We start from the raw sequence: 15,860 nt of genomic DNA, 5'->3' as shown, positions 1-15,860 counted from the left end.
TTGGTAAATATATATACATAGTTAAATGTTGTTACCCACATACGAAAAACGAGCAGGCACCTGCTGCATATGCCACAACAGAAGAAAAAAGAAAAGAAAAGAGATGGACACTTTTACGGAGCGGAGAAGGGACGCCTCGCCGGGGTCCGGGACCGAGGCCCCTTCCCCCGAGAGGGCCCCACCGGGAGCCGTAGCTGAGGCGATCCGCGAGAAGGGCCCGACGCACGTCCAGGGTCACCACCGCGCCCACCGCACCGACACCCCGCCTCGTCCGCCTTCGCCGCGGCCGGCGTCACGCGCAGCAGGTAAGCAGCTTACCTGCCCGCCACCCCCGTGGCCGGGGGCTTGTAACAGGGGTCACTCCGCGCGCTCCGCCCGCGCAGCTTACCTGCCCGCCACCCCTGTTGCCGGGGGCGCGTAACAGGGGTCACTCCGCGCGCAGTGCGCTCACGAAATGGGTGGGGCTCACCCTGGTTGATATAGACAGCAGGACGGTGGCCATGGAAGTCGGAACCCGCTAAGGAGTGTGTAACAACCCACCTGCCGAATCAACTAGCCCTGAAAATGGATGGCGCTGGAGCGTCGGGCCCATACCCGGCCGTCGCCGGCAGCGAGACGCGCTTGGAGGTGCGCTCAGCGCGGCTCCCATATGATTGTGCACTGGTGTGCGTCTGGGTCGTGACAGCGTGGCACGCGAATGTCTGTGCTGCATTGGATCAGTCTCCTTTCTTTAACAGGCAAAAGCTTTATAACCTCACTAATGCCTTGCATCGTCTATATTAGATATATAACAACGGGCGGGTGCGGGCGGGTGCGGTTCTGATCAAATGTTACATCGGGTGGATGGCGGATGGTTGACGACTTTCTGATGCGGTTGCGGATGAAATAATTGCCTATCCGCGCATCTCTAATATATATATATATATATATTTATATATTCTTGTCTTCATGAAAGAAAGGAACGTTAAACATGCTTGTATTATCATTAAAACACATTTAACTTGTTAACAAAAATGTCTCTTTCATAAATAATTCAATATAAATGATTGAGCTAGAACTCCTCAACTTGGTCACTTGAAAAGTAGCTGGCCTGCAGAGAAAGTGTCCAAGAGCAAACGTGCTGCACGGTACACAGTCAAATACTCAAACAGCTGCATGATGCGTACGAGCACAAAGTACAGCGGCAGTGAAGCCAAGCACACTGAGCACGGCACAAACTGTCTTCTGGAACCAGACACAGCGGCTCTTACCTCGCTTGTTGTGCACAGCAACTGTAAAAACAAAATGTTTGTCTTGACATCCACTTCCATTCAGAACATCATGGGCTTAAATGTCTTAGTCATTGTGGGCACTTCATCATTACATGAAATGTTGTATTTTCCAAGAATAAAGTGAGAATGTAACATATATCTTCAGCAGAGGTGGGTAGAGTAGCCAGAAATTGTACTCAAGTAAGAGTACTGTTACTCTAGAGATGTATTACTCAAGTAAAAGTAAGGAGTAGTCACCCAAATATTTACTTGAGTAAAAGTAAAAAGTATGTTCAAGTACTGAGCAACTGATGAGTAACCTGTTCGTTTAATGATGTCGGCAACAAATAATGCCCAAAAACATAAAAAATAGCAATGAGCAAATTCAGAGCCAGGAATATCTCTTAAGCAACTAAAACAATAATATATATTAAATAATAATAAATTAACATAAAGAAAATTAAGGCAAATGGAGCCACAATAACTTAACAGCACCACAGGCTCAGTAGGCAGAGATTACAAAGGAAAATAACAAGTTAGCCTTTACGCAAACCATAAACTGATAGGTGTGGGCTGCACCTGGGGACCAGAGGTGGGTAGTAACGCGCTACATTTACTCCGTTACATCTACTTGAGTAACTTTTGGGATAAATTGTACTTCTAAGAGTAGTTTTAATGCAACATACTTTTACTTTTACTTAAGTATATTTATAGAGAAGAAACGCTACTTTTACTCCGCTACTTTTATCTACATTCAGCTCGCTACTCGCTACTGATTTTTATCGATCTGTTAATGCACGCTTTGTTTGTTTTGGTCTGTCAGACAGACCTTCAAAGTGCCTGCCTTACTGGTGACGTTGCAATTCGTTCCACCAATCAGATGCAGTCACTGGTGACGTTGGACCAATCAAACAGAGCCAGGTGGTCACATGACCTGACTTAAACAAGTTGAAAAACTTATTGGGGTGTTACCATTTAGTGGTCAATTGTACGGAATATGTACTGTACTGTGCAATCTAATAATAAAAGTTCCAATCAATAAATCAAAAGTGTGAAGGAAAAAAGATACTTTTTTATTTCAACCGTACATCCCGTCAAAAGCCTAAAGACTGACCGCACATGAGGACGTTCCTGTCTTCACAATAAAAGTGCCGCTCCATCGCGCCTGCGCTTTCAAAATAAGAGTCTCCGAAAGCCAGCGCAAACAAGCTAGCAAGCTACGGAGTTTGCCGCCAATGTATTTCTTGTAAAGTGTATAAAAACGAATATGGAAGCTGGACAAATAAGATGCCAAAAACCCACCACTTTCATGTGGTATTAGACAGAAAGGAGGAACTTTTTTTCTCCTGCATTTGAAAACGTGGACGTTATCAGCACTACTGTCTGATTACAATCAATGCAAGTCATCAGAATCAGGTAATACACCAACTTATATTCTTGTCTTCATGAAAGAAAGGAATCTATATGTTAAACATGCATGTATATTCATTAAAACACCTTTAACATGTAAACAAAAACAGCAAAATAAATACATATAAATTATATACTGTATATATCAATGTATATATATATATATATATATATATATATATATATATATATATATATATATATATGATATGAGTGTGTATGTTACTCATCAGTTACTCAGTACTTGAGTAGTTTTTTCACAACATACTTTTTACTTTTACTCAAGTAAATATTTGGGTGACTACTCCTTACTTTTACTTGAGTAATAAATCTCTAAAGTAACAGTACTCTTACTTGAGTACAATTTCTGGCTACTCTACCCACCTCTGCTGGGAACACACTGTGCACTTCTGATTGGTGTTTGTATGCATGCTTGAGTGTGTGTGCGACTATGTGTGTGAGTGTGTGTGTGTCTATGAGGCTGCAGTGTGTTGATAAATGTCCCCACACGATGTACATTTGACAGTGGTTCATAGCAGGGAAGCTAACATCAGCCTACGGTGACAGCCAAAATATCTACTAACGTTACTTACCGCCATGTGCTTCCTCAAATTTGACGTTGAGTTCATGTAAGCTTAAGCTTTGTTAATCATGTGACCGCCTGGCTCTGTTTGATTGGTGAAACGGAGTCAAACGTCACCAGTGACTGTATTTGATTGGTGAAACGCAGGCATGCGATAGATCCTACTTTGAAGGTCTGTCTGACAAACCAAAACAAACAAAGCGTGCATTAACAGATCGATAAAAATCAGTAGCGAGTAGCGAGCTGAATGTAGATAAATGGAGCGGAGTAAAAGTAGCGTTTCTTCTCTATAAATATCCATCCATCTTCTTCCACTTATCCGAGGTCGGGTCGCGGGGGCAGCAGCCTAAGCAGGGAAGCCCAGACTTCCCTCTCCCCAGCCACTTCGTCCAGCTCTTCCTGTGGGACCCCGAGGCGTTCCCAGGCCAGCCGGGAGACATAGTCTTCCCAACGTGTCCTGGGTCTTCCCCGCGGCCTCCTACCGGTCGGACGTGCCCGAAACACCTCCCTAGGGAGGCGTTCGGGTGGCATCCTGACCAGATACCCGAACCACCTCATCTGGCTCCTCTCCATGTGGAGGAGCAGCGGCTTTACTTTGAGCTCCCCCCGGATGGCAGAGCTTCTCACCCTATCTCTAAGGGAGAGCCCCGCCACCCGGCGGAGGAAACTCATTTGGGCCGCTTGTACCCGTGATCTTGTCCTTTCGGTCATAACCCAAAGCTCATGACCATAGGTGAGGATGGGAACGTAGATCGACCGGTAAATTGAGAGCTTTGCCTTCCGGCTCAGCTCCTTCTTCACCACAACGGATCGATACAGCGTCCGCATTACTGAAGACGCCGCACCGATCCGCCTGTCGATCTCACGATCCACTCTTCCCTCACTCGTGAACAAGACTCCGAGGTACTTGAACTCCTCCACTTGGGGCAAGATCTCCTCCCCAACCCGGAGATGGCACTCCACCCTTTTCCGAGCGAGAACCATGGACTCGGACTTGGAGGTGCTGATTCTCATCCCAGTCGCTTCACACTCGGCTGCGAACCGATCCAGTGAGAGCTAAAGATCCTGGCCAGATGAAGCCATCAGGACCACATCATCTGCAAAATGCAGAGACCTAATCCTGCAGCCACCAAACCAGATTCCCTCAACGCCTTGACTGCGCCTAGAAATTCTGTCCATAAAAGTTATGAACAGAATCGGTGACAAAGGGCAGCCTTGGTGGAGTCCAACCCTCACTGGAAACGTGTCCGACTTACTACCGGCAATGCGGACCAAGCTCTGGCACTGATCATACAGGGAGCGGACTGCCACAATCAGACAGTCCGATACCCCATACTCTCTGAGCACTCCCCACAGGACTTCCCGAGGGACACGGTCGAATGCCTTCTCCAAGTCCACAAAACACATGTCTCTATAAATATACTCAAGTAAAAGTAAAAGTATGTTGCATTAAAACTACTCTTCGAAGTACAATTTATCCCAAAAGTTACTCAAGTAGATGTAACGGAGTAAATGTAGCGCGTTACTACCCACCTCTGATCGTCAGTGTTTTTTGTTTGTTTTTAAAATAGGAATTAGAATAATATGCAGTAATCTTTCAAATACATTTGGGTTTACGTATACAACAAGCATGTCCATGGCCGCTTGTCGTAGCCTCATTGTCGCCCACCTGAGTCGGCAAGCCTCGTACGGCTTTCACCGGAGAAGTTCCTTCAGCAGTTTAACACTGTACGACTGGTCTCCTAAAGCTTTCGTAAAACTTGATAATATTCCTATTCTGTCTTGATGGTCCTTCTTACTCAACATATATGTCATCTGAAAGGACTTGGGATTGACCAGTGGCTTTAATTCCCTGAGAGGAAGACTGGTCAGACGCAAAACGACACAAATGTTGGATGGAGTCAAAGTGAAACTTTTAAAACAGCCTGAATAGAATAACGACGGTGGACAACCTACAACATTTTAAAATCCAACTCTGATCAACAGCTAGATGGCTGAAACTTCGACACGATTGGCCAAGCAGTTAGTGATCCCAACACACATTAAAACTAGTTTTGGAACAGATCAAGCAAACTAAGCTTCTGGAATGGCCTTCCCAAAAAGCCCTGACCTTAATCCTTTGAACATGTGTGGACTATGCTTAAATTAAAAGCTGGGACACCAGTAAACTTAAATGAGCCAATTTTCCCACTAAAAGTGGTCAAATATGCAGTCAGATTTATGCCATCTTTGTTGATGACAGAAAAAAGTATTACTCAGGGACATTTCACCAAATATTAGTATAGTGTAGTACAGGGGTGCTCATTACGTCGATCGCGAGCTACCGGTCGATCTCGGAGGGTGTGTCAGTCGATCACCAGCCAGGCATTAAAAAAATAGTCCTAAAATGAGCGATCATAAATCTTACTATGACGTCACTTTCGTCACTTGATTGACATTCACGGCACCCGAGGGTCTTCTGAGATGACGCTGGCTGCTGCCGACTGGAAGGCGAGAAACACTTTATTTCAACAGACTCTGGCGCCGCACCTGTCGTCAAAACTCCAAAGACCGACTGCACAGTTGCACAGTTGCGCTACCAAAATAAGAGTCTCAGAAAGCTGGCGTGCACAAGCTAGCAAGCTACGGAGTTTGCAGACAATGTATTTCTTGTAAAGTGTATACAAAGGAGTACGGAAGCTGGACAAATAAGATGCCAAAAACCAACCACATTCATGTGGTATTGGACAGAAAGGAGGACTTTTTTTTCTCCTCCATTCGAAAATGCGGACCTTAAGCACCACTGCATAATCAATGCAAGTCATCAGAATCAGGTAATACACCAACTTATATTCTTGTCTTCATGAAAGAAAGGAATCTATAAGTGTTAAACATGCTTGTATTATCTTTAAACACCTTTAACTTGTTAACAATATTAACTATATGTATTAAACATTCTTGTATTATCATTAAACACCTTTAATTTTTTAACAATATTAACTATGTGTTAAACATGCTTATATTATCATTAAACACCTTTAACTTGTTAACAATATTAACTACCGTATTTTCCGCACTATAAGGCGCACCTAAAAACCACAAATTTTCTCAAAAGCTGACAGTGCGGCTTATAACCCGGTGCGCTTTATAGATGGATTAATATTAAGATTCATTTTCATAAAGTTTCGGTCTCGCAACTACGGTAAACAGCCGCCATCTTTTTTCCCCGTAGAAGAGGAAGTGCTTCTTCTTCTACGCAAGCAACCGCCAAGGTAAGCACCCGCCCCCATAGAACAGGAAGCGCTTCTTCTTCTACTGTAAGCAACCACCCGCCCGCGTAGCAGAAGAAGAAGCGCGCGGATATTACGTTTCATTTCCTTTGTGTGTTTACATCTGTAAAGACCACAAAATGGCTCCTACTAAGCGACAGGTTTCCGGTTCATGAAAAGACGCAATCTCTCCATCCGCACACGGACTACTATTTTACAGCAACTGCCTAAAGACTTTCAAGAAAAGCTGGCTACTTTCCGTGCATATTGTAAAAACAAGATAGCTGAAAAAAAGATCCGGCCAGAGAACATTATCAACATGGACGAGGTTCCACTGACTTTTGATATTCCTGTGAACCGCACTGTGGATACAACGGGAGCACGTACGGTGAATATTCGCACCACAGGGAATGAGAAGTCATCCTTCACTGTGGTTCTAGCTTGCCATGCTAATGGCCAGAAACTTCCACCCATGGTGATATTCAAAAGGAAGACCTTGCCAAAAGAGACCTTTCCAGCCGGCGTCATCATAAAAGCTAACTCGAAGGGATGGATGAAGAAAAGATGAGCGAGTGGTTAAGGTAAGTTTACGCGAAGAGGCCGGGTGGCTTTTTTCACGCAGCTCCGTCCATGTTGATATACGACTCCATGCGCGCCCACATCACGCTGGTTTTTAATATATTATTAAAGTTTGACTGACCTATCTGACTGTTTTTTTGACATTCCTTTAGCGCAGTTAGATGCGGCTTATAACACGGGGCGGCTTATAGGTGGACAAAGTTTTGAAATATGCCGTTCATTGAAGGCGCGGCTTATAACCCAGGGCGCCTTATGGTGCGGAAAATACGGTATATGTATTAAACATGCTTGTATTATCATTTAACACCTTTAACTTGTTAACAATATTAACTATATGTATTAAACATTCTTGTATTATCATTAAACACCTTTAACTTGTTAACAATATTAACTATATGTGTTAAACATGCTTGCATTATCTTTAAACACCTTTTACTTGTTAACAAAATTAACTATATGTATTAAACATACTTGTATTATCATTAAACACCTTTAACTTGTTAACAAAAAACATATATTTCATAAATAAGTAAATATAAATTATATTTATGAATGAGGTAGATCCCCACGACTTGATCAATTGAAAAGTAGCTCGCCCGCAGAAAAAGTGTGAGCACCCCTGGTGTAGTACCAGGGTATCCCTACGTGTAATTGGTAACAGTGCGGCACCGTGGCAAAAAAAAGCCGCCACACCTTACAAATGAGTGTCTTTTACGTAAAAACAGATTTAAGTAATACATTGTATAAATGCTATGTATATATATATATATATATATATATATATATATATATATATAGTGTGTGTGTGTGTCTGTGTGTGTGCGTGCGTGCGCGTGTGTGTATAGATAGATGGATAGATAATGAATCCGCATGAATATTTTTAAAACTGTGTAAATTTGAGTTTTATTTTTGTATAATTATTCAAACCTGGAAAAAAGAACACGAAAATGAATCCTTAAAGTGGAACTGCACTTTTTGGGGGGAATTTTGCCTCCTGTTCACAATCATTATGCAGATGATTTTTTTTAATGCATTCTAACTTGTAAATAAAAGTCTGCTTACAATTAGAGGTCATCTATTACACCCATGAAGCCCTCTAAATAACCATTCAAAAAGCGCCAACAATACACTGTTTACATTTCATGACCTAAATACTAGCGATATTGTTATTATAAGGGTTAACCATTTATAGTGGAGCTTTAGAGCTAGCTCGCTAACTTGTTGCTGCTGTATAAACGTCATGAGATGGTAAAATGCTTTCTCGCCTCGGAGTTGGTGAAAGTTTATTCTAGATTACGATTGTAGCTGAGATAGGCTCCAGCGCCCCCCCCCGCGCATACTTGCCAACCCTCCCGGATTTTCCGGGAGACTCCCGAAATTCAGCGCCTCTCCCGAAAACCTCCCGGGACAAATTTTCTCCCGAAAATCTCCCGAAATTCAGGCGTAGCTGGAGGCCACGCCCCCTCCAGCTCCATGCGGACCTGAGTGACGTGTTGACAGCCTGTTGTACATGCACATGTGACCCACCCATAATGTGTCACATTTTTGTGTTGATTTATTTATTTTATTTTGTGGTTTGAATTCGTTTTTGGAGCTGTCATTACACATTTATCAGTATTCACATTGGTCAGTAGGGGGCAGTAGGGCGTTTCTTCCCAATTGAATGCTATCACCTGCAGACCGGAAGTGCCTTGTCATTCTGATGAGCGCGACCAGTCTGTGAACAATTGAAACGTCCTGTGTGCTTTTTCCTCCTGTATAACAGGTTAGTTTTGGTGAATCAACTCACTGAATAATATCCATGTCATCTTTATAAGTTTAAGTACACATTCTGATGGTGGAGCCTAACTCTAAAGTGTTTGTGAGTTGTAGTTTGTATTTGTGAATGAATCCAGTGCACAGCTGCAGTAATCAATACAAAAAGGCGACGTGAGTGCGCAATGTTTATATAGGAACTTCTGATCCTAATTCAGACTCCCAAATTAGAGCTCCTGTTTTCTTATTGATTTTATAATGTATATTGGTATAATGTGTGTGTTCTGAAATAGTGACAGAGAATAGAACAAGGATGGACAATTCAACCCTTAACTCAACAATGAGTAGATGAGTGTTATGTGTGTGTGTATAAGTGTAAATAAATGAACACTGAAATTCAAGTTTTTTTTTTTATATATATATATAATAAAATTAATATATATATATATACGTATATATTTATATATATATATATATATATATATATACATATAATAAAATAAATATATATATATATGTATATATATATATATATATGTATATATATATATATATATATATATATATATATATATATATATATATATATAGCTAGAATTCACTGAACGTCAAGTATTTGTTATATATATATATATATATATATTATATATATATATATATATATATATATGAAATACTTGACTTGGTGAATTCTAGCTGTAAATATACTCCTCCCCTTTTAGCCACGCCCCCAACCACGCCCACCCCCTCCCCCCTCCCCCCACCTCCCGAAATCGGAGGTCTCAAGGTTGGCAAGTATGATTTAATGCCCCGCCGTATGCTTAAAATGAGAGAGAAAAGGAAATATTACATGTTGTGTAATGTTCCTGTTACTACATTACATATATAGCACCTTTAATGGAGGTGTTTGGGTGTTTTTTAAGCGCTTTATAAGCAGAATAGATCGACTCCAATAGGCTCCATTGTAAGTGGACTTTTGATCACATTTATTTACTAGTTAGAATGCATAAAAAAAGAAAACCTTATGTGTTCTTGTCTTACATAAGGATTGTGGATGATGGGCAAAATTCCTAAAAAAAGGGCAGTTTCCCTTTAAATCCAAAACTAATATGGAATTAATTCGGATGAACACAGCTGGGCATTTTTGGAAAGACAAAAAGTACGTGTGTGTATCTTCATATCCCCAAAAAGCAACAAATGAATCAATCATCAACTAAAAACTGAGAACTTTCATGTAAAACTAATTATTAAAGCAGTATTCGGCCAATGCCCCACCCATTAAATATGTTTGTGTTTGGGTTGGCGTTGTCTTGCTAAATGGATATGGACACATGGTTTACAAGTCATGTAGAATGAACTCACCATCAGTCTGAGACTTGCTGAGGAAGATTGTGCTGGCCCGAGGATGGTCCGAGGGATTGTACTCCATCGGCAGGTCTGAAAATAGAGCAGAAACAGCTGTGACATTCTCCATCAATCAATCGCGCACATTTTTTATCTGATTCAAACCGTTCCAACTTCAAACTGTTCAGCCTATTCCGGAATCGCGGGCTTTCCCTTGACAAATTCCAAAAATTCCCAGATTTCCCAGAATTTGCGCGACATTTTTCCCATTTAAAATGAATTGGTCATTTTTCAAACTTTTCATACCATTCCACCTTCAACAATTTTTTTTTTACCTTGAAAATCATTTTTTACCTTGAAAATAATGTTTTAACTTAAAAAAAAATTTTATTTTTTTTTGAACTTGTTTTAATTTTTAAAAAATTCTTTATATTTTTCAAATTTTAAATTTTTTTTTTTAATTTTTAAAAAAATAAATAAAAAATTTTTTAAATTTTTTATTTCTTAAATTATTTTTTTATTTTTTTAATTTAAAAAAAAAAAAATTTTAAGTTTTTTTAATTTTTCTAATTTTTTTTTTTTTTTTTTTTAAGTTTTTTAATTTTTTTAAACATTTAAAAAAAAATTAAATATTTTTATTTTTTTTAAATATTTTTTAAAAAATTAAAAAAATTTGAAATTTTAAAAAAAATTTAAAAAAAATTTAAAAAAAATTAAAAACATTTTAACTTTTTTAAAACTTTTTTTAACTTTTTTTTTTACTTTTTTTTAACTTTTTTTTAACTTTTTTAAACTTTTTAAAAATGTTTTACCCTAACCCTAACCCTAACCCTAATCTTAATCCCAACCCTAACCCTAATCTTAACCCTAACCCTAACCCTAATCCTAACCCTAACCCTAAAAAAAAAATGTTAATTGTTAAAATTGTTTAAAAAAATTTAGATTGTTTTAAATTGTTTTAAATTGTTTTAAATTGTTTTAAATTGTTTTAAAAAATAAAAAAAAAAAGTTAAAAAAAAAGTTAAAAAAAGTTAAAAAAAGTTAAAACAAATTTAAAAAATTTAAAAAATTTAAAAAAAATTAAAAATTTAAAAACATTTTTAAAAAAATTTAAAAAATTGGAAAAAAAATGTTTATCTTGAAAATCATTTTTTACCTTGAAAATCATTTTTTACATTGAAAAAAAATTATACCTTGAAAATCATTTTTTTACCTTGAAAATCATTTTTTACCTTGAAGATCATTTTTTACCTTGAAAATCATTTTTAACCTTGAAAAAAAAATTTTACCTTGAAAAAATTTTTTACCTTGAAAATCATTTTTTACCTTGAAAAAAAAATTTTACCTTGAAAAAAAATGTTACCTTGAAAAAAATTGTTTACCTGAAAATCATTTGTTTACCTTGAAAATAATTTTTAACCTTGAAAATCATTTTTAACCTTGAAAAAAAAAATTTACCTTGAAAAATTGTTTTTACCTTGAAAAAAAAATGTTACCTTGAAAAAAATTTTTTACCTTGAAAATCTTTTTTTACCTTGAAAAAAAAATTTCACCTTGAAAAAAAAATTAACCTTGAAAAAAAATTTTTACCTTGAAAATCATTTGTTTACCTTGAAAATCATTTTTTACCTTGACATTTTTTTTTTTTTTTTTATTTTTTTTTTTAAATATATATATTTTTATTTTATTTTATTTATTTATTATTATTTTTTTTTTAATATTTTTAACTTTTTTTTACATTCTTTAACTTTTTTTAACTTTTTTTAACTTTTTTTTAACTTTTTTTAAAATTTGTTTTACCTTAACCCTAACCCTAACCCTAATCTTAACCCTAACCCTAACCCTAACCTTAACCCTAACCCTAACCCTAACCCTAATCTTAACCCTAACCTTAACCCTAACCCTAACCCTAACCCTAACCCTAACCCTAATCCTAACCCTAACCCTAACCCTAAAAAAGAATGTTAATTAACAAGAATTACACGGCTACATTTGTCCGAGGAGCGGGACCTTAAACGCTGGTTTAGTGTGGCTGAAACGGGGCTTGGGCTAAATAATGATTCCTTTAAGGGGTTAAACGACTTAGTGTAGACAAGGGTGCACAGCAAAGAAGCAGATAAAGTGTGAGAAAGGGAGCAGAGAAAAGATTTAAAACACCACTGTCAGGGTGAGGAGAAAGGAAGAGGTGGTTCAAAATGGCAAGGGAGAGGGAAAAAGCAATCAAAAACTAGAGGATGGTGACATTGGGGCGAGGATGAGGAGAAATGGAACTCATATTAGAGAGAAGGGAATATGATACAGGGTTCGTACACCTTTTCCACGGCCAAGCACTTTTTAAGCACTTTCAAGATCAATTTTCCAGTTTTTCCAATCCCCTTCAAAAGGCGAAAACCAGTGTGAATCAATCCATAGCCTTGTTGTTTGAGGTCATCTAATGCTGTCTGTAGGAAAAATAGGGAAAATCTGCTAAAAGCTAAGCCTAACATTGAAGCAGCAGTTATCATTAACTGAATGGGGCATAGAAATTGAAGCAGTGTGACTATTCAATGTCATTGGTGTTTGCAAATGTGTTTCCATTTGTGTTGTTTTTCACATTTCTTGTTCTTTTTCTTACTTCCAGCACTCAATGACATGGAACATCACGGATTGATTCACACCGTATTTGTGCTTGTAAACTGCATAATGTGATATAAATACACGCACCCTCAAAATGTCCATTTCACTCATTTAAAAAAAAATTAAATTAAAAAAAAAATTAAAAATAAAAAAAAATTAATTTTTAAATTTTTAAATTTTTTTAAAATGTTTTAATTTTTTTTAATTTCTTAAATTTGTTTTTATTTTTATTTTAAAAAGCGGAAGAAGATGGATGGATGGATGGAAAAAACAAACTTTTTTTTAACCTTTTTTAACTTTTTTTTAACTTTTAAAAAAAAATGTTACCCTAACCCTAATCCTAACCTTTTTTAACTTTTTTTAACTTTTAAAAAAAAATGTTACCCTAACCCTAACCCTAACTCTAATCTTAACCCTAACCCTAACCCTAATCTTAACCCTAACCTTAACCCTAACCTTAACCCTGACCCTAACCCTAACCCTAATCTTAACCCTAACCCTAACCCTAACCTTAACCCTAACCCTAACCCTAATCCTAACCCTAACCCTAAAAAAAAATGTAATTGTTAAAATTGTTTAAAAAAATTTAGATTTTAAAAAATTTAGATTTTTTAAAATTTAGATTTTTTTAAATTTAGATTTTTAAAAATTGTTTTAAAAAATAAAAAAAAAAGTTAAAACAAATTAAAAAAATATTAAAAAATGTATTTAAAAAAATTTAAAAAAATTTAAAAAAAATTAAAAAAAATTAAAAAAAAATTAAAAAATTAAAAAAATTTGAAAATTTTTTACCTTGAAAATAATTTTTTACCTTGGAAAAAAAATTATACCTTGAAAATCATGTTTTTACCTTGAAAATCATTTTTTACCTTGAAAATTTTTTTTTACCTTGAAAATCATTTTTTACCTTGAAAATCATTTGTTTACCTTGAAAATCATTTTTAACCTTGAAAAAAAAATTTTACCTTGAAAATTTTTTTTTACCTTGAAAATCATTTGTTTACCTTGAAAAATTTTTTTACCTTGAACATTTTTTTTTACCTTGAAAATCATTTGTTTACCTTGAAAATCATTTTGAACCTTGAAAATCATTTTTAACCTTGAAAAAAAAATGTTACCTTGAAAAAAAATTTTTACCTTGAAAATTATTTTTTACCTTGAAAAAAAAATTTTACCTTCAAAATAAATGTACCTTGAAAATTTTTTTTTACCTTGAAAATCATTTGTTTACCTTGAAAATCATTTTTAACCTTGAAAAAAAATTTTTACCTTGAAAAATTTTTTTTCCACTCATTTATTAACAAAACTTTTCAACCTCTAAAGGCTTAGTAGCCACATGCGTGACCAGCACCTTTTCGCTCTTATTTTTACAAAATTGTGTACACTACTGAATTGGGGTCTTATGGCCGCTTATGTGGACACTTATACTGCCATCTGGTGGTGTCAGAAGAGTATAATATACAATGGAATTTTGAAAAAATTAAAAAAAGTGTAAAAATAATAATTAGCATGTCACTGAACATGAAGTACACGTTTGTGTACTTATGGACTAAGTACATCATATCAAAAGATGATCCTTAGTTGTTTTCTAATTAGAGTCCAATAAGCCCAAATAGCAAAGAGAAATAAAATAAAAAGCATGTAAACAAACAGCTTGGGCCTTAAGAGGTTATTAATATAAGGATAATAAATTAAATAAATTAAATTAAACACCTCAGTCACCTTTCATTAAGCACATCTAGCTTTATAACTGTGGCTATGATAATAAATGAACAAAAAGACAAAAGTTAACTTTTTTTTTGTTTTCACTGAGGTAACCATACAAGTTAAGTAGACAACGGAAATAATAGAGCAAGAAATGCATACGACCATGTTGTGTAAAAACTACAAAATCATTCATATTAACTCAGCTCTAAGTTGTGAAAAAGGTTACAAATTACACATTACATGACCTGCACAGTACAAACAAGTCCGATAATGTAACCATTTCATACAACTAACCAAAACGACAGAATGTAATCTGTTTGCTTTAACTGAGGTAGTCAGGTAAGTTAAGTAGACAACCAAAATAACGGAGCAACAAATACATCGAACTAGGGCTGGGCGATATATGGAATATACTGGATATTAGGGATGTCCCGATCCAGGTTTTTGCACTTCCGATCCGATACCGATATTGTTTTTGCATTTCCGATCCGATACCGATACTGACCGATACTGGCCTATCCGAGCATGTATTAAAGTTTAAAGTTATTTAGCCTACTTAGTTGTCAGAATCATGTTGAAAAGGGTTTTAGTACTCTTGATAACAACTAGCCAGCTGAATTAGGGGAGTTTGAATAATACACAATGGTTGGTAACAAGAAACTGACCTGTTTATTCAAGGATAAACACAAAATAAACAAAATTATACATGACAAACAGAAATGGCATCATTGAACTAGGGCTGGGCGATATGGCCTTTTTTAAATATTGAGATATTTTAAGGCCATATTGCGATACACAATATATATGTGGATATTTTGCCTTAGCCTTGAATGAACACTTGATGCATATAATCACAGCAGTATGATGATTCTATGTGTTTTGATTGATTGATTGAGACTTTTATTAGTAGGTTGCACAGTGAAGTACATATTCCGTACAATTGACCACTAAATGGTAACACCCCAATAAGTTTTTCAACTTGTTTAAGTCGGGGTCAAAAATTGATTCATGATACAGATATATACTATCAGATATACAGGTAAAAGCCAGTAAATTAGAATATTTTGAAAAACTTGATTTATTTCAGTAATTGCATTCAAAAGGTGTAACTTGTACATTATATTTATTCATTGCACACAGACTGATGCATTCAAATGTTTATTTCATTTAATTTTGATGATTTGAAGTGGCAACAAATGAAAATCCAAAATTCCGTGTGTCACAAAATTAGAATATTACTTAAGGCTAATACAAAAAAGGGATTTTTAGAAATGTTGGCCAACTGAAAAGTATGAAAATGAAAAATATGAGCATGTACAATACTCAATACTTGGTTGGAGCTCCTTTTGCCTCAATTACTGTGTTAAT

The 15,860-nt window shown here is 36.3% G+C and overlaps 1 protein-coding gene across 4 annotated transcripts in view; it reads right to left on the bottom strand.

Annotated features, from left to right (window-relative positions):
* The window catches only part of ccny (cyclin Y), an 86,433-nt gene that overhangs the window by 27,943 nt on the left and 42,630 nt on the right, over nucleotides 1-15,860 (bottom strand). For 2 of the 4 annotated variants that reach the window (XM_061964868.2, XM_061964870.2), the window contains exons 2-3: nucleotides 10,188-10,262; nucleotides 1,251-1,271 (exon numbers count right to left, since the gene is read on the bottom strand). In XM_061964868.2, the coding sequence (XP_061820852.1) occupies nucleotides 1,251-1,271; nucleotides 10,188-10,262 (96 nt within the window). The remainder of the gene's footprint in view (nucleotides 1-1,250; nucleotides 1,272-10,187; nucleotides 10,263-15,860) is intronic. The other 2 variants (XM_061964869.2, XM_061964871.2) reach the window with 1 other exon arrangement.

The sequence above is a fragment of the Nerophis lumbriciformis genome, linkage group LG07, assembly GCF_033978685.3.
Source record: "Nerophis lumbriciformis linkage group LG07, RoL_Nlum_v2.1, whole genome shotgun sequence".
Taxonomy (NCBI): Eukaryota; Metazoa; Chordata; class Actinopteri; order Syngnathiformes; family Syngnathidae; genus Nerophis; species Nerophis lumbriciformis.
This window is presented reverse-complemented; position numbering and strand designations above follow the sequence as displayed.